We start from the raw sequence: 23,243 nt of genomic DNA on the forward strand, positions 1-23,243 counted from the left end.
CAGACATCAAAAAATATATAATGTATGATTCTATTTATATAAAATTCTAGAAAAACTATAGTGATATAAAGCAAGTCAGTAGATGTTTGAGGCTCACAGTAATGGGGGGACTCAACAGTGAAGGGGCATGAGAGGACATCTGGAGGTAATGGAATGTTCTATATCTTAATTGTGGTGATTAAACTGACATCTGTATTTGTCAAAATTCATCATCAAACTTAAAATGGATGCTGCTGCGTGTAAACTTGATCTCAAAGATGATTAAAAATAAGTAATTTAGGGCTTCCCTGGTGGCGCAGAGGTTGAGAGTCCGCCTGCCAATGCAGGGGACACGGGTTCGTGCCCCGGTCCAGGAAGATCCCACGTGCCGCAGAGCGGCTGGGCCCGTGGGCCATGGCCGCTGAGCCTGCGCATCAGGAGCCTGCGCTCTGCAACGGGAGAGGCCACAACAGTGAGAGGCCCACGTACCGCCAAAAAAAAATAAATAAATAAGTAATTTATTGTTTAAGCACACATATAGATGATAAACCAATTTTTTTTTTTCAAATCAAGGTAATGATAACCACAAAATTTAGGACAGTGTCTAACCCTGGGTTAGGGGGCAGTTAGGAAGGAGGAAGGGAACTAGTAAAAAGGGAGGAAGAATGCAGGGTTGGGTAATATTCATACTGTCATAAATAAATAAACAAAAAAATGTAAGAAAGGCACCATGTGGAGAGCAGTGATGATACTGTGTCACAATTGATCCAATTCTCTTGACCTGAAGTACAGATTTAAAAAAAAGGTAGTCACCTCACCCATATATTTCCCATGTCTCTGACGTAGGGAATATGCGAATAAATCCACCTCTCCGATCATTCTCTTCCTTCACCCTCCGTAAAACTTTGATCTACATGGAGGAAGAGAAAATAAAATAAAATGAGTACCTATTTTCAAAACTGTAATCCATGTGGTAATAGGACAGAGGAAGAGAGTTATGAACCGAGAATACAAAAGAAGCATGAAGGAAGAAATTAATTCCATTTAAGATGCTGTTTTTTTGAGAAGCTATTTCTCCCACGTTCAGTATAAGATATGAGTTGGTCATGAATATTACGAATCACTCACTAATTTTCACTGAAGCCTATGTTAACCCGTAAAGGCCTGAAATAGAGTTATCTTTACCTCCTCCATTGACAGACCAAGCACAGAACCACCTAACTTCCCCGGCACCTTCTCCCGTGCTGAGCCCACAAGGTTTTTCATTTCCGTGTCACTGGCAGAGAGTGGACGGCAACGCTAAGGAGAAGAAAAAAGAAAAACAAAAATATCTTTTCATCACCTTTCTTCATTTCCCTCTAGTCAGTCCCTCAACACCATTATGTTTCATAATATGTATAAGCTCAAATCCAAAGCCCATTTTCTGTAATTGATCTCTTAGCCTGAAACCCTGGGAAATAGATGAAAGCCAGTAAACTCAAAGAAAAGAAGAGAAAATAGAATAGTAGGAAAACACCATGGGTTGAGAGAGATACAAATTAAAAAAAGAAAGAAAGATGTCCACGTGGCTTTGTAAGCTAGTACTTATTCCTAATCTTGGTTTTAGAGTACATTTAATAGTTTGAAATATATGGGAAAAGAATCTGAAAATAACCTCAACATAAGATTAAATATGTATTTATTTCAGTAAGTAACTATATTCTTTTCAGCACTGGGGAAGTAAAGTTAGGAAAAGTAAGACATAAAACAGAGAAACACACAATGAAGACCTGACGCAGCCAAAAAATAAAAATAAATAAATAAATAAATAAATAAAATTAAAAAAAAAAAAAAGACCGAGAAACAGGAGCAATCTATTATGTCACAGATGAAAAAGTTGGACAGTGGGATGTTTTAGAACTTGAGGAGGGAAATATTAGGATGAAAGTTATCAGTGACACAGAAGAGAGCTGTGAGCAAAAGGCTACAACTTGAGAAACACTATAGTTGCTAGACTACAAGAGACTGGATCTAGGATGACTGCCTTGGGTACTCCAAGGAGGCAGCCAAGTGGGTCATGTTCCTTATGGATCCCCAAAGATGATCTGGCTACTTCAGCTTCTGAATGATGATCAGGAAGGCTGTTGGAGAACAAAACTTTTAAGAGATTTTGATGTTATGAGAGCAGAGAAATACAAAGGTAACAAAGGAAATCAGATAGCATGAAGCATGAAAACACACTATTATTGAAAAAGATGACTGATAAAATAAGACAAATAAATCTGCCAACTACAAAGAATAAGGAATAATCCAAGAAATGGGGGTATAATTTGTCTCTCTAGAGTCCTGGAAGTAACTCTGACCAGACAGAAGAAGTCTTACCGTCAGGAACCATTGTTTATTTTTCTTTTTGTATACACCGTCTATGGAAAGGCTTTTCGACAACTAACTTTTGACATTTTCAGCAATACTCATTGTTATGGACTAAATGTTTGTGTTGCCTCAAAATTCCTACGTTGAAGTCCTAACCCCCACAGTGTGACAGTATGTGGAGATGGGGCTTTTGGGAACTAATTAGAGTCAGATGAGGACATGAGGGTGAGGCCCTGGTCTGATGGGATTAATAGCCTTTAAAGAAGAGCCACCAGGCTTCCCTGGTGGTGCAGTGGTTAAGAATCCGCCTGCCAAGGCAGGGGACGCAGGTTCGAGCCCTGGTCTGGGAAGATCCCACATGCTGCGGAGCAACTAAGCCCATGCGTCACAATTACTGAGCCTGTGCCCTAGAATCCGCGAGCCACAACTACTGAGCCCACATGCTGCAACTACTGAAGCCCACTGGCCTAGAGCCCATGCTCCACAACAAGAGAAGTCACTGCACTGAGAAGACTGTGCACTGCAACAGAGTAGCCCCCGCTCGCCACAACTAGAGGAAGCCTGCGTGCAGCAACGAAGACCAAACGCAGCCAAAAATAAATTAATTAATTAAAAAAAAAAAAAAAAAGAAGAGCCACCAGAGAGCTTGTTCTCTCTCTCCTTCTCTCTGCCTGAGCAAGCACAAGGAGGTCATGTGAGCACACAGCAAGATGGTGACCATCTACAGGCCAAAAGAAGAGGCCTCAGAACAAAACCTACCTTGCCAGCACCTTGATCTTGGATTTCCCAGCCTCCAGAGCTGTGAGAAATAAGTTTCTGTGGTTTAAGCCACCCAGTCTATGGTATTTTGTTATGGCTGCCCACGCAGACTAATGCACACCTGTACATAAACAACCATGAATGGCTTTACCTTTGGACACAAGGGAGACCAATATATACTAATCTTCAAAGCTAGCATGGAGTTATAAAACACAGATTTTCTGATAGGCAACTCCATGGAAGGAAAACCACGAAATGAGCAGATACAAGCACCAAGTGAAGGTAGGAACTTTTATCTCTTTAGCTTTTCCTGTGGTATCTTCAGCATCTAGAACAGTACTTGGGATAGAGTAGGAGATCAATAAATGTTTTTTGAACAAATAAGTAAATGAATAATGTGCTGACACACAGATCAACCATGGTTAGAATTAAACTTTGCAGAGGATTTTGGGAAAAAATTTAACTCCCTTCTGATCTCTGGAAATACATTATACAGCACATGTTGGAAATCAAGAAGAATGTTTAAGATTTAAGAAGGGCATCAATATAAGTAATAGAATCATTTAAAAAAATTTTTTTAAGTGTGACTTCTTATTTAGCATATAACTTGGAAAAGCCAAAATATTAAATGGATGTTTTGAGGACTTCTGCCATCTTCACACACTACTTATTGTTTGCTAAAAAGACTTATCTACCTCACATGTGACAGCATGGCTTTGATCAGAAAGCCACTGGCAGTAAATCCTCCAAAGTCAAGCTGCCTTATCACTTCACACTATTTAAGAATATCTTGAAGTCCTCTGAAATTGTGAAAGAAGACAATATGAAGTAAGCATTCATTTTAGTGATGTAATAAAAATAAAGATTAAGCATCTTAGAATAGAAAGAATGTTGTTTTAAGATGCTGATTAACTGTATTACCAGGTTAATAAGAAAAAATATTTTAAGAAATAGTTATTACCTATAGGAATAGTTTTAAGGAATGGTCATATTTATAAGAACATGGATCAAGTCACTACTGAATAACATCTAATGAGCACATCCAATTTTTAAAAAATTATTTTCCTTTTTTTTGTCCTTTTGTTTTATTTTTGTTGGTTCAGTCTCTTATCTGTTTTTTCATTGTTAGAGGTTTTTTTCTGTTTGCTTATTTATTGTTTACTTTTCGTTCTTATCTTTTTAACTTTTTTTTTTTTGCTTTTCTAGGACCTAATTTTCATCTTTGTGGAACTGCTTCATGATATTCCTGGCTTCCAGAGATTGAGACTATTATAATGATGTTGCAATCTTCCTCTATTCATCTAAAGCTGCTCCCACAAACAATGAATTAGCAAAACTCTCCCAGTCATTTTTAAAGGGTTGTCTCCTACATACATTCACAACCACTCTTTTGTTACTCACAGTCCACGGTCCTAACTCTAGCCACTGTGTGCCTACATGAGGGCTATTTGGGTGGGGTGGGTAGGAGTTTAAGCAGGTGCTCCTGGCTGGGGCTTTTGGGAGGTTAGAAAAGGAAGGGGTAATGGTGCTTGTTTGATGAATGCTTCAGCTGTTAACTCCCATAAACTGACTGTTTTATTCTTTTATTGCCACAAATACCACCAGAACGCAAAGAAAAGGTCAATGCTACTCCAAAAGAGAAAAAAAAATGTGGCTAGAAACTCCTTTAATCTCTTCACCTATTTACTTCAATGTCAACTATTAAGAAGGCTGAGAGGGAGAAAAATAGGAAAAGTTGTAGCTCTCGAAGTCTAGGTATCTCAAATGCCTCTCTAAAATCCACCCAGGTTTCCTGTGTCTTTGGGGAAGCCAGTGGAAAATAATCAGACTAGAAAGTAAAAAATATTTTGCCAATCTCAGCTTTTCAATAAATTTGAGACGAGAGAATTTTTTAAATCTACATAATATCTGCTGTACTGGTTTATACAGGAATGTATTTATACAGGAACAACAAAGCATTACTATCCTAGACCACTGGTTGAAACCTACCAATATTTATTAATGAAATGAACTCTTAACAAATGAATTATAGACACAGGTGAGAGAAAAAGCAGAGGGAAAAGGGGAGAAGAAAGGATAATAATGAAAAAAAAAGAAAAAAACCAGAAATGCTTATGAGTGCCAAGGAGATACTTGGAAATTAAAAGCAAAGCAAAAGAAAAAAAGGAATCAGAATGATTTGAAAGGCCATCAGGACCGTCAAAAACAAGAGCAAAGCAGTTCAAATACAAGCCATTCTGTGGTTTTGACTTTGGGCACGTCAGCTCAGCTATGTTCTCTGGGTAGTGGATAGAATACATCCACATATTCCAATGGATTGACTAAATACACTAAGGAAATAAAGCTCCTCTAAACTTAAAGGGAACCATTGCCCCTGGCTAGATGACACAAGATTTAAACTGCTGGGTTCTCAGATAGACTTTAAACTGTCTCAGTAAGAATTCTACCATGCAACATGCATCAAAGTTGTTAAATTATAATTAGTACAACGTAGGACTCAGAAATATACCCAGAGAAGAAACCAATACGCATCTAACCTTCATTGCTAGGGAAGAACTGGCTGAGAATGTGAAATTATTGAGACAGGGAATCACCTGCCCCCACTCACAGCAGTAAGAAACAGGTGTTGAATCAGAAAAATGGTTCTCACCCTAAAGAAAGCTGGCAAGTACCAGTAAGGAGAACTGGACAAGAGGTAGAATATGAAAAAAAAAGGTGAGGTATCCTCAAAGATATCAAAATTGAGGGGCAAAAAAAAATCTGCTTGACAGAGAACACATACAAAGAATAAAAAGCCTCCCAATGCAACTTTACAAAGTTTAGAATTCTGTGTTAAAAATACATGGACTAGAAATAGCTCAATTTATATGTGATGCATCTTGCCACTCAGAAAATAAAAAGTCAAGTTTAAAAAGCAAAATAAATCAGTTCTATCAAACAAAAGAAAATGAACAAAAAAACCCACATATGAATAAATCTGGGTGGAAACAGACCAAAAATGGCTAATAGAGAAGGTTTACATATAATGATAACCGGAAGTATACTACTTTGAAGTTAGGGGGAAAAAAAAAAAAGAAAGCAAGTAAGTAGGTTTGTGTTACAGTAAAAAGAGATATGCAGCATCTGAAAATCTGTAATAAATGTAAGTCAGCAGGTCTGGGAGACATGCATCTTGCTATTAACAGAACTGGCTTTAAAAACAAAAAAAATTACCAAAACCACTTACAATTATGTTTGAAAAATCATGAAGAACTGAGGAGGTACCAGAGGATTAGAAAAAAAAAAAAATGAGGCACCAATCTTCAAAAATTTAAGAAGTATGCTCCTGGCGATTACCGCCTGGTGAGTCTAACTTGAATCCCTAGTAAACTAATGGAACAAATAGTAAAAGAAAAAAATCCATAAACATTTAGAGTTTAATGGGCTCATAAAGAATAGTAGTACAGAGACTGCTTATTTATTTTAAAATGTGCTTTATAATTTTCATATTTAGGACAAAATAACAAAAAGGGGGAACAGAGCAAATATATTTAATGTCTTTGGATTTTAGAGAAGCATTTGTGAAAACTTCATATAGTTTTTATTTTAAATTATATTTCCAATCAGGACTTAGCATCATGATATAATAAATAAAATATACCAACAAAAGCTGAACACAGTTAAAAGATGCAACTGTAAGATAAGATAAGAAGCAGTGAATCAAGTTGGGAAGTGATCGGGTACTGATTAAGCATTATTTAGAATCTGTATTGATGTCTGGGAGGATGAATAATTATTTATTTATTTATTTAATTGGGTTGATTTGCATTTGTTGATGACAGTAAATGTGAAAAGACATGACTATAGATAAATGAATATCAAAATAACACCAGATATTGACAATGCAAAAAGGGAAATCAAAACAGTACTCAAGGGCTTCCCTGGTGGCGCCATGGTTGAGAGTCCGCCTGCCGCTGCAGGGGACACGGGTTCGTGCCCCGGTCTGGGAAGATCCCACATGCCGCGGAGCGGCTGGGCCCGTGAGCCATGGCCGCTGAGCCTGCGCGTCCGGAGCCTGTGCTCCGCAACAGGAGAGGCCACGACAGTGAGGGGCCCGCATACCCCCCCAAAAAACAAAACAAAACAAAAAACAAAAAACAGTACTCAAAAGTATGAAGGAGACTAAATCTTCTGAGGGTAAACTATGTGTCCAAAAGTATCCCAAATATTTTACCTACTTTTGATCATTCCTTTCTCAGCATAACTCCATGTACGTATTACTATCCTCATTTGACAGATGTGGGAAGTGAGCCTGAGACATAAGGGAACATGCCCAAGGTCTAACAGTTACTGGCAGAGTTCAAATTTGAACCCAGGTCTATCTGACTTCAAAGTCCTCATTCTTTCCACAAAACCATATCACCTGCTTGAACACTGAAATGTAATTTCTGGTGCGTGAAAAATGTTGAACCATAGGTATTCAAGGGAAGGGAGAAATGCAGAAAGAGATAATGGATTAAAAAGGAATCATCAGACAACAAGCAAAAAACTGTGACTTCACAATCTGACACCACCAGAAAAAGAACAGTTTACACGGTCTAAATGGCCCGAGCAGAAAGTTTCTTCTCTTTTCTCACTTAGCTCTGATGAGACTACTGTGGATTTGAGAGTGCTTCATTAACAGAAAGATAGGGACAAGGCAGAACATGGCAAAGGACAGTAAGAGTCGAAGAATTCAATATGCTCAAGGTTTGCTGAATAAAGCCAGCAAGCCTTTGCGTCACGTGAGCAGTGTCGAAATAAATAACCACTAAAGAGAGGCCTTGCTCGTCCACAGGTTATTTGCAACTTATGGCAATTCAAGCAATGGAGCTAGGTGGAATAGAATTAAAATGAGTAATGGGACATTAAGATTAGATTTCTGTGTCAAAGACACTTCTTTGGAGTCAAATTCAGAAGGCTATGAAACAGTACTTTAATTTTCTCCTTAAATAGGTTAGGTCAAGAGATATTTAGAGTGGAAGCTCTTTGAAGTCAACAGCCTTGGTTTTTGTTTGCCACAGAGAGCAGTTTGCACACTTAGGTACCTGCTAAATACAAAACACTATTACAGAGTTTTGAATTCTACCAACTAAACAACAAAACTTGTGTTACAAAACCATACTAATCAGTTACCAAATACTAGACAACACAGCCAGTGAGTCTTTTTTTCATTTCTTTGATTCATATAAACCATGTAAATCACTTTATCAAAAACAGTAGCTAAGAAAGTTATAATTCAAGCTTCCAAGCTTACCAGAAACTGTATCTACAAATGCCAAAATAAATATACTGGAGCTTTTTACTAAAGAACTAATAATTGCAAGTGACACACTTATACATGAGAACATCTACATCACTCATATCAAAGCATCAAATCCTATCACTTCAAAAGATGTTAAAAAAAATCTGCACAGAAGAAAGCGACAGTTTATTTCACATACTGCTAACAAGAACAGAAAGAGGACAAATGCTGATCATTAAGAGACTGAGATAACATATTTTGTCTTTATTTTAAACGTAGCATCTGAGACACCAAATATGGCAGAGTTTCTAAGATTCATAAAACTGCAAATTACTGCATATAAGAAAAGTCATCTGTTAAAAAACTCAAATACAGCCCAATACCCAATGTGAAAACATTTCCAATATTAAGCTACTGACAAGGGTATGTTTCGTAAGATGTCTGAACAAATGAAAGGTTACTTGTGCACTATGATATTTCTTTCCTGGAATATTTTGGTCAGAACAATAGATATGCCTCTAAACTCTGTTCGTCATTTAAATTCAACTGCCTCTATCACAGCATAATCACCATCAGAAAAAGAGGATTCATAAATTCCTGCAACCTCTACTCTTACATACTACATCCAAAAAGATCTCTGTGCATTCACTTTCACTTATTCTACTTTACATTATTAAACTGTTCAAAAAGCAGGTGCATGAAATATGTACTGTGAAACAGTGAAGCTAAATGGCTTTTCATTTGGGGAATGGAGATAAAAATTTGAATGAAATCTCCAAACGATCCAGAACTTACCTGTTTGGTGCTTGATGACTGAAACTGTGCAGATACTGGACGCTATAAAAGACAGAAAAATGGAATAAAGCCTTATCTTTTCCTAACATGCCTGTATTTTCCAACTCCTACATCTATGGTGACAAAAATAATCTTCAAGCAGACAGCAAAAGCCAAAGCCCTATATTTTGCTCTCAAAAGATCAGAGCATTTATTATCGTTCACACTGCATTCTCCTGCGGTATAACCATTCCAGTTTCACCTTCTCACCACTGAGAACTCAATCCTACTGTCACGTACTGAAGATCCTAAAGTTAACTATTCTACCTGATAAAATGGTCTCACACAGTACACGTAATCTATAGCTTCTTTAGCCTTTAAGTAAGTGTCCTGTGGACTGCTCATGGATGAAGTCATGCCATTACCCACCAGTATGCAGAACAAACAGTGAATAGAGTCTCCACTACGTGCAAAGAGTCACCAGTAAAAGCTGACAGGCAAGCTAAGAAAAGGGATCAATTCATCCAAGATTGACATACAGCTACTCCTAGAGCGGAACTTGCAGAAACTGTTAATGATGCACAGAAACATTCGTAATCCTTTATACACAGTCCTGTGGCTCTTGCCACAGATACGGCAGAAAACAATTTGCAAAGGAACGCGATTGCCTAAATTCAGTTTTCCTAGTACGCCTAGGTTAACCCTCTACCAGCTCGGTGCTTTGTGACTACTTAGAGGGGTGGGATAGGGAGGGTGGGAGAGAGACGCAAGAGGGAGGAGATATGGGGATACATGTATATGTATAGCTGATTCACTGTTATAAAGCAGAAACTAATGCACCTTTGTAAAGCAATTAAAAAAAAAAATTAAAGAAAACCCTTTGATCTGTGATGTACTGATCAAGTACAACCCCGTTGCCTGGTTTCACTTCTAATCTAAGATAATATCCCTTAAAATATAGTTCACCCTGTTCCACACCACAGCACTAATGCTAATAGGGAATAATTCTAAGGCAAGAGGTCACAGGCAACCAATAAACTGAATCCAGCTCAAGGACATGCTATGTTTCATCTGCAAAGTATTAGTTTTTAAATTGAACTCTTGTTGCCAGTATTTTAAAATAAGATTTCTGATTTCTCTTGACAGTAGGAAGATCTAACAACACTTGGCCCACACTCACGCATGGCAATGATCAGCCAGAGCACGGAAGTAAAAGAGCTGCCCTTTTGCTAGGAAGCATGCACTGCCCAGTTTACTGCAGTCACAGCACTCTTAGCTGTATCATACCTGGCCCTAGTTATCCTTTTACATTGTCTCTCTGAAGCCCCTAGAGGCATTTGAGTTTGTAAACCCTGTTCTAATGAAAAGTTATGTGAATAAATAATGGTACATAAGCTTAGCAAACAGAAGTAGCAGTAATCTACACGGGACCAGCAAGCAAAAGGAAGAGAAGTGGGAGGAAAAAAGGGAGAGGTGGAGGGCTAAAGTGGAGGTAGGGGGAACATAGGAGGGGCAAAGTAAGGGAAAGGGGAGGGACAGGGAGAAGCAGCAGCTGTTTCTGCCCTGAAAGGGCTTACAATCTAGCAGAGGAGTACTGGACAATTTAAAGGCAACAAGTCAATGAATGCAAAACAATGCAGTAAAGAACCAGTAAATAATGCTGCAATGAAAAGAAAAGGTCGTGACAGAGTGGAATGGATTTAATAAGAAACGATCTCCAAACTTCTGAGCAGGTGAGGTAATCAATCCAGATGGGAAGACAGGAGGAAAGTGGACCTTTTGGATAGGAAGAAACGTTAAGAGGCAAAGAAACACAAGTGGAAACTAGCCAGGTCTAGATGGGCGGGGACTGATCAGATGATGGAATAGGTAGGCAGAATGATGAGCTGATTGGTTTAACTGGAACAAAAATGCAGAGTACGCAGACTGGAGCCACACTGGGTCAGATGATGTTTCAGACACCCATGCACAGCTTTCTGCAGGCATTTATCTCATTTAACTTCAATCTACACCTCATGATCATTGAGGGTCCCTGTGAAGAGACTCATATATAGAGAAGATATTATTTCAATTGAGCATCTTCTCTGCGAAGCTAGTCTGAAGATCAAAAAGAATGCAGCAGGGCTTCCCTGGTGGCGCAGTGGTTAAGAATCCGCCTGCCAAGGCAGGGGACACAGGTTCGAGCCCTGGCCCGGGAAGATCCCACATGCCGCAGAGCAACTAAGCCCGTGAGCCACAGCTACTGAGCCTACACTCTAGAGCCCACGAGCCGTGACTACTGAAGTCCGCGAGCCACAACTACTGAAGCCTACGTGCCTAGAGCCCATACTATGCAACAAGAGAAGCCACCACAATGAGAAGCCTGCACACCACCACGAAGAGTAGCCCCCACTCACTGCAACTAGAGAAAACCCACACGCAGCAACAAAGACCCAAGCAGCGAAAAATAAATAAATTAATTAAAAAAAAATACAGCAGAGTAATGATGAGGAATTTGTAGATTCCCTCTCTGTGCCTCGTTTATGAGCATATCAATTTGAGAAAACAGAAAGTGATTTTTAAAAAGAGAGAAAAAGAAAAAAGGAAAAGACAATGAAAAAAGAAGCCAAAAGAAAAGAAAGAAAAAAGCAGAGAGTAAGTTGGTTTGAAAGCATTAAAAGCATAAGCTATTCGCCGTGGCTGAATATAACTGCCTCCTGTCTAGAATGGTCCCCCAATTCTCCGGCTGTAAGTGATCTTATAATCGTAGCGCTTCTGCTCACTCCTTGACAACAGCTGCCACTTTGCAATAAGCTTCCTTGGGGTTTCCTGTTGCTGAATTTGCTTACCTGAGGTTTCTGGAAAGGGTTTCGCCTGGAAGACTCAAAGGTGGGATAAATTGGCCGGGTTGATGCCCGCTGGGCAGGATCTTGACATACAAACCCTGAATGGGGAATGGGAAATATTAAAGCCTGCCATTTTCTAAGAAATTAGCAGCTTTAGCTGCACCTTTCCTTTAGATGGACAAACTCAGTTTCACTGTCATAAATGTTACAGAGATCCATCCTTGGGAGGTTTAGGCATGACTCTCCCATGCACATACTCCACTTGAACTTCGAACCACCACAACTGCAGCAAACAAGTAAGGAATATATGCAGATAAACCAGCCTTCCTTGGGGAGCTGGGGAGCTGAAATGTGATACTGATGGAAGAAGAGATGTAGACTTCTGATGAACTTCAGAGTAAAAGTGCGAACCACCATTTAAAAACACACAGTGGTTAATAAAGACAAGTTATTTCTAAGTGGCTTCCTGGATGGTGACTGGAAGATAATGTTGTTTTTACCAGGAGAATCCAGAAGCAAGTGAGGGGTGTTGTCCTGTTATAGGATCCACTTCTGGAACTGCTAAAGGTGGTCTATTGGCAACTTCCAAAATGGGCTTTGTAGATTACCCATTGCTTAAGAAATTAAGCTTCGGCCAATTTCACTTATTTCCTAAAAGGAAGCAAATTCTCATCTAAGGAGAACACGGTAGCAAAGTTTTACAGCATTTGCTGGTACACCAAGTGTTAGTTCATTTCAAGTGTATTTTATCATGTCTTTTTAGAGTACTTAAAACAACAACTCCAAACCCAAAACATACCCACCTGGCTGCCCATCTCCATCTCAAAGTTCTGGCTTATCTACTCAGAAAGGGATTTCTTCCTTGGCTGCTTCAGTTATAACCACTACAGAAGAGCGCTGACACCAGTAGAGACTGCCTAGCAGAAACACAGCCAGTCTCCTTCGTAACAAAGCCTCTTCAGTGGGTCTCACTATCTCAGCTCAGAGAAAAATATATTTTCTCCAGATCTTTGCTTAATTCTCTTCCTCAGCTCCTAATTCCTGTGCCCCAGGAATTAGGTCTCAGCCCTAGTTGTGGTTCAGCCTCAGCGCAGGATGGAGCCAGGGGGAATAGAAACGTATAAACACTTCCCTGAAAATATAATTTTTCAGTACAAAACATTTAGCATGGCTGAGAAACTGCCAGTTGGCAACACCTACAGAACCTGACAAAATGGATGCACTGCTTAACTTTTATATGAGTTTTCAGAAAACACTACTACTCACCTACAACAGTGAACATATCTGAAATCATACTGGCTTTAATCTTTAGGTCCAGAGGTGCATCACTAACAGAACAAAGAAAGAAAAGAGCAATCAATAATTTTGTAGGTTAACAGAGTAGCTGCCCCTAACAGGCCTTAATACAGCAAAGCTACCAAATGTCAATGAGGAGATACACATAAAGCACATCAAATCCATGGGGGAAAAAAAACATCTGGGCAAAAATTCTAGAAATAAAAGCCTGGCATCAAACTCATCCTCTGCAAGGCAGGCCCAGATCTAAGGCGCTTATCCCCTGACATGCAATCTTTTTATTCCAGAAGGTATTGTGCAATGCAAACTTTGCACAGGTCATAACACTGCTTCACTATCACTGTGGATTTGAGAGGTTCAGATTTTTAATATGCTCTTTTATGAGTGTGCCCATCGTTCAATTTTTTTTTTTTTACTGCTGTGATAGTCAAATCACATTCACATGCAAGAGAAGAAACTTGGGCTATCTCTGTACTTTTTTTAAGGCTTCATTTTCCATTCTAAATCCATCTTCTTAAGCTTGCAGGCTTGCAAATGAAGGCCAAAAAAAAAAAAAAAATACAAGTTATACCAAAATATCACCACATGATGCAGCAGGAACCTACATGGAAACAGAAACAACATGGTCCGAAAGCAGGGGGCATCCCTATGGCAGTGATGCCATGCTGGCTTTGGAGTTGAGGTGTTCCTCCAGAAACCAGATTCCTCTGGCTGCTGACCCAATGCCTTATCCTGGGGCTCTCTAACATTGTATAATGTACATTGCTGGGAAATCTGCAAAATGTTGACTTAACCAAAGTGTAGCACAACATCTGAAGCATCTGTATTATCCAGCTCTACACCTTACTACTGGGGTTAAGCCAAACTCCCACCCTACAAAGTAGTCAGTCTGTCTCTATTTGATTACTTGGCATTTTCCCAAAATTTCTCATTGTTAAAAATGCAGCAGCTGGGTGGTCTCTGTCATAAATCTCTTGGGTTTTCTAGCTGTTTAGAGAAGCACAGAGCTAACAGAAACTCTGGCTGTAGCCACAGATAGAAGCAGAATCTTCTCTGGTATTGAAAAATAACTTTCTTTCCTTCTTCTAAACAATAGATAGGTTAAAAAAATTTTTTTAAAGATTGTTTGAAGTCTTTAGGCTTTAATCTTGGATGGATAACACCAGGACGTGGACAGGATAAAAGGACCAGATATTATCTACACTACCCTAGGCCCAGCTCTATACCTTTATGGTATATGTGGATTAGAGTATGTATAAACTTTTGGTGGTGAAGGAAATTCAATATCTCATGTATTTCTTTACCCTTAGCAGAACACCTACAAAGCTTAAAAAAAGAGAGCGCGAGAGGAAGCACACTGGGGATAAAAATGAAAGAAGCATCCCTTAGAAGCCCAATAAGACAGTAAACAGAGATTGCAAATTGACTAGTAAGATAGGGGTCCATGGTTGCAATATGGACTCTGACAATATATCACACATCCCCCAAATTTAGAAATTCTAGTCATCTCAATCTAATAACCAAGGGGAAAAAAAATCTCCTAGCACCAAGAGAAATGACCAAAAAAAAAAAAAAAAAAAGTGTTTTAGAGCTGCTTATTGAAGGTTTGTACTTTTCTAGTTGATGGAATAGACTACTTACCAGGCCAAAGAGGGAGAGAGATTCACTTCCAACAACCATGGCTTCAGAGTAGAATCTATGAGCACGTCAAAGCCATAGAGTTCTAGAAGTACAACATAACACAATACACAAGATCATTTTCCATGTCACAACCAAACAAAGATCTGGAAGGTTCAATCCAACCAACTCCCATCAAAGGCCTAGAAATTTGCTATGTATCAAGAGGCAATAGAAGTAGAGAACTTTCAAGTCCAAGAGAAATCAAGTTCTAGGGATAATAAGAAAATAATGCTATAAAACTCCAGTTTCTATCATCCACTCTATTGACATTCCTGAGCTCTACACAGAAAGTGACCTGACTCTAAAAGTTAACCAGCATGACTCTGCTGCTGTCTAGAAGGGTAAAAAAAAAAAAAATGTTAGGAAAAGGAATGCAACAAGTGCATCCAATATCAATGCTGCTTTGGGCTTGTTCTAGATTGTTCTCCCCTACCACACTCTGAAAACAGGAAAATCTACAGAAGACACCTCTCTAGGATCTTCCCATCACACTTTCTTAAACCAAGACCCTACTTTTGCAACCTAGGTCAAGAAGACATCCAAGCATAAAACATATTTATTCTTTCCCCTCTATGCTTTCAATTCCTCTTTGAAGATAGAAAATAAAATACACTGGCCCAACACAGAAAGACAGAAGAGAAAGGAGAGAGCCAATGGCAGCCAAGCAAGACTGTGACAAGCTATAAAGGAGGGAGCCAGAGATCAAATTTCCAAGGCTTCTGGATTCTTTACTGATTCTTGTCCCTTAAGTCCCCACCTGTTACAAAGACCAAAGCCAGAACCATTAGCAGGCTCTTCTCCCAGAATGCAGGGATGAGAGGCTAACTTTGGAACCTCAGCTGGCAAACTTTACTCTCATTATTATTATATATTTTTTGGCTGCATTGGGTCTTTGTTGCTGTGAGCGGGCTTTCTCTAGTTGCAGTGAGCAGGGTCTACTCTTCCTTGCGGTGCATGGGCTTCTCACTGCAGTGGCTTCTCTTGCTGCGCAGCACGGGCTCTAGGCACGCGGGTTTCAGTAATTGCAGTAGGTGGGCTCTGTAGTTGCAGCACGCGGGTCCTAGAGCACGTGGGCTTCAGTAGGTGCAGCGCATGGGCTCATTAGCTGCGGCGTGCGGGCTCTAGAGAGTGTGGGCTTCAGTAGTTGTGGAGCGCGGGCTCAGTAGTTGTAGCTAGCAGGCTCTAAAGCGCAGGCTTGGTAGTTGTGGCGCACGGGCTTAGTTGCTCCATGGCATGTGGGATCTTCCCGGACCAGGGATCAAACCCGTGTCCCCTGCATTGGCAGGTGGATTCTTAACCACTGAGCCACCAGTGAAGTCCCTCATTGTTATCATTAATGAGGACCTCTTGGAGACTTCCCTGATGGTCCAGTGGTTAGGAATCCACCTTCCAAAGCAGAGGACACAGGTTCGATCCCTGGTTGGGGAACTAAGATCCCACATGCTGCAGGGCAACTAAGCCTGCGTGCTACAACTGCTGAGCCTGCATGCTCTGGAGCCCACGTGCCACAACTAGAGAGAAGCCCGCGTATCGCAACGAAAGATCCTGCAGGCCGCAATAAAGATCCCACAACAGCCAAATAAATAAATATTAAAGAAGAAAAAAAAAATGAGGCCCTCTCCACAGCCCTCCTTAGTATACATACATCAAATACATCAGACTTTCAGAAGCCCCACTCATTCCCAAACATCCCACTCTGTGTCCCTCAGATAAACTGTTTACACACACCTTCTTCCCAAGAGAAAAGACTAGCTTCCTTACAGTTTGACCAGAGGTCATAAGCCACACAGCTCAAAGCCATGGAACACAACCAGGTATTTTCCAGAAATGCACTTTGAAACACATTTCTTTACTTCAAGAAGGATTTTCCCATTTCTCAATCCTCTCAAAAACATAGAACAAATGTAGGCTTCTAAAAAGCTGGTGGCAAAGATTCTCTTCTAGAACATGAAGTCTGGTGTAATGGGAATCTAGAGACCTGGATCCTCCTTACCACACCAACTTTTATTCACTGTGGAGCGTGGGAGAATCATCTCTCTCTCTGATACTTTATTAGCTCCCTCTGGCTTCCCCTATTCTCTTTATTAATCACCATTTGTCAATCTCCATATGCTCAGCTAACTTATATCCAGAATTCCTATTTAGGCAATATAGATTCAGGTAGACATTCATATTCAAATTCTCTCTCAGGTAAAGTTTGCATCAAGGAGTTGGTTTCCATAGTACTTATTTAGGATTCCATTTACTTTGCAAAAATAATCACAAACTATGAGAGTCTGAGATAGGATTCACCTTCATGTAACCACACAAAAATCATATACTATCTATACTTTAAAGGTGTAAAGAAAAGAAAGCTCCTTTACCTATCTTATTTTTGGTAGCACATTCATAGCTTTTATAGCTGGTACATTCTCGTAACCTGATCTTCAGTCATCCCATGGTATATTCCCCCCTTTCTATGATACAGCACCAGTAAAGGCATTTAAAAGGAAAAACCTAATTACAAAAACTACAAATCCATGTTAGAATTACACAAGCAGAGAAAGTATAATGAGTCTGATTCAAGAAAAATAACATTCTCTTCCTTTTTTTTTTTTTTTTTTGTGGTACGTGGGCCTCTCACTGCTGTGGCCTCTCCCATTGCGGAGCACAGGCTCCGGACGCGCAGGCTCAGCAGCCATGGCTCACGGGCTCAGCCACTCCGTGGCATGTGGGATCTTCCCGGACCGGGGCACGAACCCGCGTCCCCTGCATCGGCAGGCGGACTCGCAACCACTGCGCCACCAGGGAAGCCCTCTCTTCAGTTTTTAAAAGCTAAAGCACAGGATTCAATTATTTCATAAAGTGGTAATATTAATAATAATAATAATAGTGTAAGGAATGGGGTGAGAATAATGACTGGTGCACATATTGATCAGATTTGCAGAATCAGCCACAAATGAACACAAATTGAAATCAGAAAAACGATCAATAAGACCCATTATTTAAGCACCTCACAATAAGCAACCAACACATTTACTTTACTGTCTCCCCAGTTAAGAGGCAGATTCCAAGAATCTTAAGCTGAAAGGCTGAGAATCAATAATGTGGAAAGTAAGGGGAAAGGAAAACACAAAAACAAAAAAACAACCCAAAGAGAGAAAACACCCTTTACAGTGCAACTTAATTTTCACTCAGGTGAATAAATCCCACCAGGGCTAAACGATCTCAAAATCAGCTTTGAATCTAACTAACATCTGTACATGCGCCAGGCTTGGATCTACCATCACTTGAGGGTGGGGTATGTGATAGCACTGCAACACAGCACAAAGCCCAGCTCACCTGAGAGGCGGGAACTGGGGGAGAGGACTGGGGTGAAAAAGAGAGCATTTGTATCAGGTTTATCTCTTACAACAATCAACTCAGCTTAATCAAAAGCATTTGGGTCCTTGGCAGGCTACTAGAGTCCTTATAATGACCCTTTTAACTTACGATTGGTCTTTTCTGAGGACATTAAAGATTTTAAACGGTAAAAAGTATCAATAGGTTGTACTGAGAATATTAAATTTCCTCACCTTTTAATGTTGTGTGTTTTAGCAGCAGTGTCTACAATTTCAAAAATTCAGTATCCAGGATGAGATACACCAGTGTTCCTGTCATTAAAAGGTGTAGGCAAGCTAGGCTTTTCCAGTTCTGAGAGCTACTTTCTTTGTTCCTCTGCATTGTCTCCATCATGACAGAAAAGCAAGTGTTTTTAAAGGACTGTTGCTACCACCTTATTCAACGATGTTTCCTCAAGAAAATTTTCCTTGGTGAGATATATTTCCTTCAGCCCCCAGCCAAATCAAAACAAACTTGAAAATGTGACTAGTGAATGGTTAAGAAGCCTGACTCCACCTCATATTTTACATTAGCGCCCTTACCCCCCTATTTCTTTCAAGCAGCGTTTTTTTTTTTTTTTTTAATTTATTTTATTTTTGGCTGCGTTGGGTCTTCGTTGCTGCGCGCGAGCTTTCTCTAGTTGCGTTGAGCAGGGACTACTCTTCGCTGTGGTGCGCGGGCTTCTCATTGTGGTGGCCTCTCCCGTTGTGGAGCATGGGCTCTAGGTGCACAGACTTCAGTAGTTGTGGCTCGCGGGCTCTAGAGCACAGGCTCAGTTGCTGTGGCGCACGGACTTAGTTGCTCCGCGGCACGTGGGATCCTCCCGGACCAGGGCTCGAACCTATGTCCCCTGCACTGGTAGGCGGATTCCTAACCACTGCGCCACCAGGGAAGTCCTCAAGCAGCCTCTTGAAAAAGCAATCTAACTTTCTTAACGCGTACTGACTCCCTGGCCCATAACAATTTGCTTCTGCTGCCACTCTTTAATAATTGACTATTCTCACTGTGATCCCCAAAGACCACCTTGCTGCTTTAAGTCCAAGTATCTGAAACTGTTGACAATCCTTACTTATTGGAACTTCCCTCTCCCTTGGTTCCAGGACACTGCTCTCTTCTGACTGTCCTCCTCCTTTCTCTCCTTCTTTCATTCCTTCTCTTCTGCCCAGCTAGTCACTGGTAGGCTTGCTCAGGGTAGCATCCTCGGGTCTCTTTCCTTCTCAGTTCTACTTCTCTTCTCGGGTGATCTCATGTATTCTCATGGCTGCAATTAACATTATGAGGATGACATTCAAATCTGTATCTTTAGTCAAGTGTCTCCTGGACACCAAATCCATAATTCCAAATGCCTTGCAGACATCTTCACTAGGATATCCCACAGGTACTTAACACTCAACAAAACACAGCTCGTTATCTTCTCCCAAAACCTGTCTGGCTTCCCATTATTCTTCATCTTCGAAAACCCCAAGCGCTCGTCTCCAAAGCTAGAAACACTCTCTTTACCACCTCCCCAATCCATCACGTTACCAGATCTCTTTCTCTCTTTGTTTCTCTTTAATCCAGCCTTTCTTCTATATTCCCTCTTGAGGTAAAATTTATATATTTAATGAAATGGACAGACCTTAAGTGTACTATTTGGTGAGTCTTGATACATCCATGTAACCCACACTCATATCAACACACACAGAACATTTCCATCACCCCAGAAAGATCCCTCGTGCCCCTTCCTGGCAAATACCCTGCTCCCTGCCGCCACACCCCCAGACAACTATTATTCTTATTTCTTATCCCGTAGATCATTTTTGCCTATTCTAGAGTTTCATATAAATGGAAGCATACACTCTTTTGAGTCTGGCTTCTCTCATTTAGCATGTTTTTGAGGTTCATCCATCTACCATTATCTTTTGTTTAAAGATAGGTTTACTGAGGTATAATTTACATAAAGTTTACCCTTCTAAATTATAAAGTTTGATGAGTTTTGACAAATGTATAGTTATTTAACTGCCACCACAGTCAATATGCAGAACAATTCTATCACAAGTATTCCCTTTGTCACTCTGCAGTCAGTCCTCACTCCCCATCCACCAGCAATCACTGATCTGACTTTTGCCCTTTCCAGAAAGTCAAATCAATGGAATCACACAGTATGTAGCCTTCTGAGAGTGGCTTCTTTCACTTAGCATTGTGCGTTTGAGATTTATCTATGTCGTCACACATATCAGTAGTGTAATTCATTCCTTTTACTGCTCAGTAGTATTCCATTTTATGGACGACAATTTGCTTATCTGTTCAACAGCTGATAGACATTTGGGCTGCTTCCAGTGTTAGGCGATTATGAATAATACTGCTATAAACATTCGTGTAAAGGTATTTGTGTGAACGTACGGTTTCATTTTTCTTGGGTCAATACCTATGAGTGGGAGTGCTGGGTCACATGACTAAGTGTATATCATCACTGGGTACCTCCTACCACCAAATCATTTCCCTAGCACTAGTCTCTCCCCACTGTAGTCCATTCTCCATGTGGCCATCAGAATTATCTTTCTTTTTTTGGGGGGCGGGTATGTGGGCCTCTCACTGCTGTGGCCTCTCCCGTTGCGGAGCACAGGCTCCGGAGGCGCAGGCTCAGCGGCCATGGCTCACGGGCCCAGCCGCTCCGCGGCATGTGGGATCTTCCCAGACCGGGGCACGAACCCGTGTCCCCTGCATCGGCAGGCGGACTCTCAACCACTGCGCCACCAGAGAAGCCCGGAATTACCTTTCTAAGACACACACCTGTCAGATAGAGAGACAGGCAGTGAATTGGCCCAGCAACAGACGCTGATGTCAGGTTGGTTCCTGGAGGATTTTAAATTAGTCACTTCTAATAATGTTGTACAGTATTCCCTGTGTTATAATTCTGTCACACCAAGCTTTGGGTCAAGTCATGATAAAAGTTAAAGGAAAAATAATAATCCTGTTGTTCCACTGCTCAAACAGCTCTGATGGCTGTTTATTGTCTGCAGGATGAATTTAACCATGCCAGTCCTTTACAATCGGTCCCCAAACTACTGCCATAACCTTATCACTCGCCACCTCATCCAACTCAGGCTACATCTAGTCACACTGAACTTGCCATTTCAGAACATGCCACATTCTGTCATGACACTGTATTTTGCATGTCATATTCCCTCTGTTAGGAATGGCTTTCCCTGGCTCCTCTAGGCATAGCTGGTAACTCCTGGTGTATTCCAAGAGCACCTGAGTCACTCTGCTACTTGTGCTCTGCTACTTGTGTTGTCCTGTGTCATTTCATGTCTGGTTCTCCCCACTACCTGAGGACAGGGGCCATGTCTCGTGCACTGCTCTACAGCGAATAGTCTGCACTATACAAAGCACATAGGAAGCAATCAAGAAAATACCGATAGAAAAAAAAAAAGAGAAGAAAAAAATTTTTTTAATTAAAAAAAATTTTAATGTAAAACACTACAATTTTTGAGAAAGACAAAATAATTTGCAGCTACTTCCCAAAAATGACCTTAACTGCAAGACTCATAATAATACTCATAATAAAGCCACCAATCATCAAGAAAATAAGAGAAATTCTCATTAAGATTTTTATATATTAAGACATATTAAGGAAAAACTTAATAAAAGATGGTCTAGAAAGGGAGGAAAAAAAGATTTGATAGGGGAATAACAATGCATCCAAGTCCTAAGAGATTACTAAACATGTCACACCACTAGTTTTGGAATCAACCCACTAACCCGCCCCAGAAATAAAGTCCCAGCTGAAGCTGTAATCCCTGAAATTGGAAAGTGCTGACATTAGCCAGATCTTGCTGTCAGTCAAATGCTATTGTATAAAGGAAGTTCTTTTCACCTTGGTTGTGGATTGGAGTTGAAAACCTAAGGAGGAAGTCTTTATCTGGGGTCCAGAAGGAAAATTTGGAAAAAAAAACAGACCAAAATCCCACAGGAAAATGAACTAAATAAAAGAAAAAGCCCAGAGCCAATTTGTTAACTAGTCCAATAAATCAATATGGTATCTGGCTACCATATGCAAAGGTAGATTTGAGAGGAATATCTAGAACTAGGTACTGCTGGTTAGAGCAGAAAGAGTACCCTTTTTTAGGCCTGATCTGCTAAAAAGGATGACATCATTTTTCCTGAGATCTAGTTACAGGAGAGCAGAAGGAGAATCCAGGATATGGAGCACGCCAAAAATGGCTGGACACATCAGAACTTGTCTTTATGTGGGTGGAAAATGAGCCAGAGAGACCTGGCTCTCACACTTGGCTTTGCCATTTATTAACAGCATGACCTGGGACAAATGATTTAACCTCTCTGAATCTTTTTTCCTTGTCTATAAAACATGAGTACTAAACACCAACAAAACTCTTAAGAGGACTAAAGGAAATAACCAATGAAGTGTGCCTGACGAACAGTAGGTACTTTCTTCTAAGTCCCTTCTACAGTAAACTTCCCATCTAAACAGGAGCAGGAGATAAGCCAGAAAAGAAAATTATCTCAAAAAGTGAACTGTTTGATGACTTTCATTATTTTTCTTGTTGGTCAAGTAGTTTCCATTATAAAATGTATGCTGCCTACTTCCATTCCTCCAACAAATATTTACGGACACTCCCACTTTAAGGATGTCAGCTTACCCTGTGAAATGGTCTTAGACAATACCAATAAAAGGCCAAACCAGCAACCATCCAACATAACACGGTATACTGAGCACGGTTTGTCCTGAACAAAGATGTCACTAGTCTTACCTAAACAAGGCCAGTCTGATCAAGTCTACAAGTGGCAGGACAGCTGGTTCATATGCTCTCAGGCTAGAGAGGACCATGGTCATAGCCTGTCACTTCAGCCATCCTCACACACATAGATGAAACCACTGTCAGCAGCAGCATCTTTAAAGGATAGCTAACATCCTGTTTGGGGCTGTTTTTCTCCAACTGTTCAAAAAAAAC

The 23,243-nt window shown here is 40.3% G+C and overlaps 1 protein-coding gene across 1 annotated transcript in view; it reads right to left on the bottom strand.

Moving 5' to 3' along the window:
* TTLL5 (tubulin tyrosine ligase like 5) overlaps nt 1-23,243 on the bottom strand; it is a 253,665-nt gene that overhangs the window by 168,364 nt on the left and 62,058 nt on the right. The window contains exons 12-16 of the mRNA XM_065871649.1: nt 14,890-14,971; nt 13,219-13,280; nt 11,956-12,050; nt 1,165-1,278; nt 798-889 (exon numbers count right to left, since the gene is read on the bottom strand). Of these exons, the coding sequence (XP_065727721.1) occupies nt 798-889; nt 1,165-1,278; nt 11,956-12,050; nt 13,219-13,280; nt 14,890-14,971 (445 nt within the window). The remainder of the gene's footprint in view (nt 1-797; nt 890-1,164; nt 1,279-11,955; nt 12,051-13,218; nt 13,281-14,889; nt 14,972-23,243) is intronic.

The sequence above is a fragment of the Phocoena phocoena genome, chromosome 2, assembly GCF_963924675.1.
Source record: "Phocoena phocoena chromosome 2, mPhoPho1.1, whole genome shotgun sequence".
Taxonomy (NCBI): Eukaryota; Metazoa; Chordata; class Mammalia; order Artiodactyla; family Phocoenidae; genus Phocoena; species Phocoena phocoena.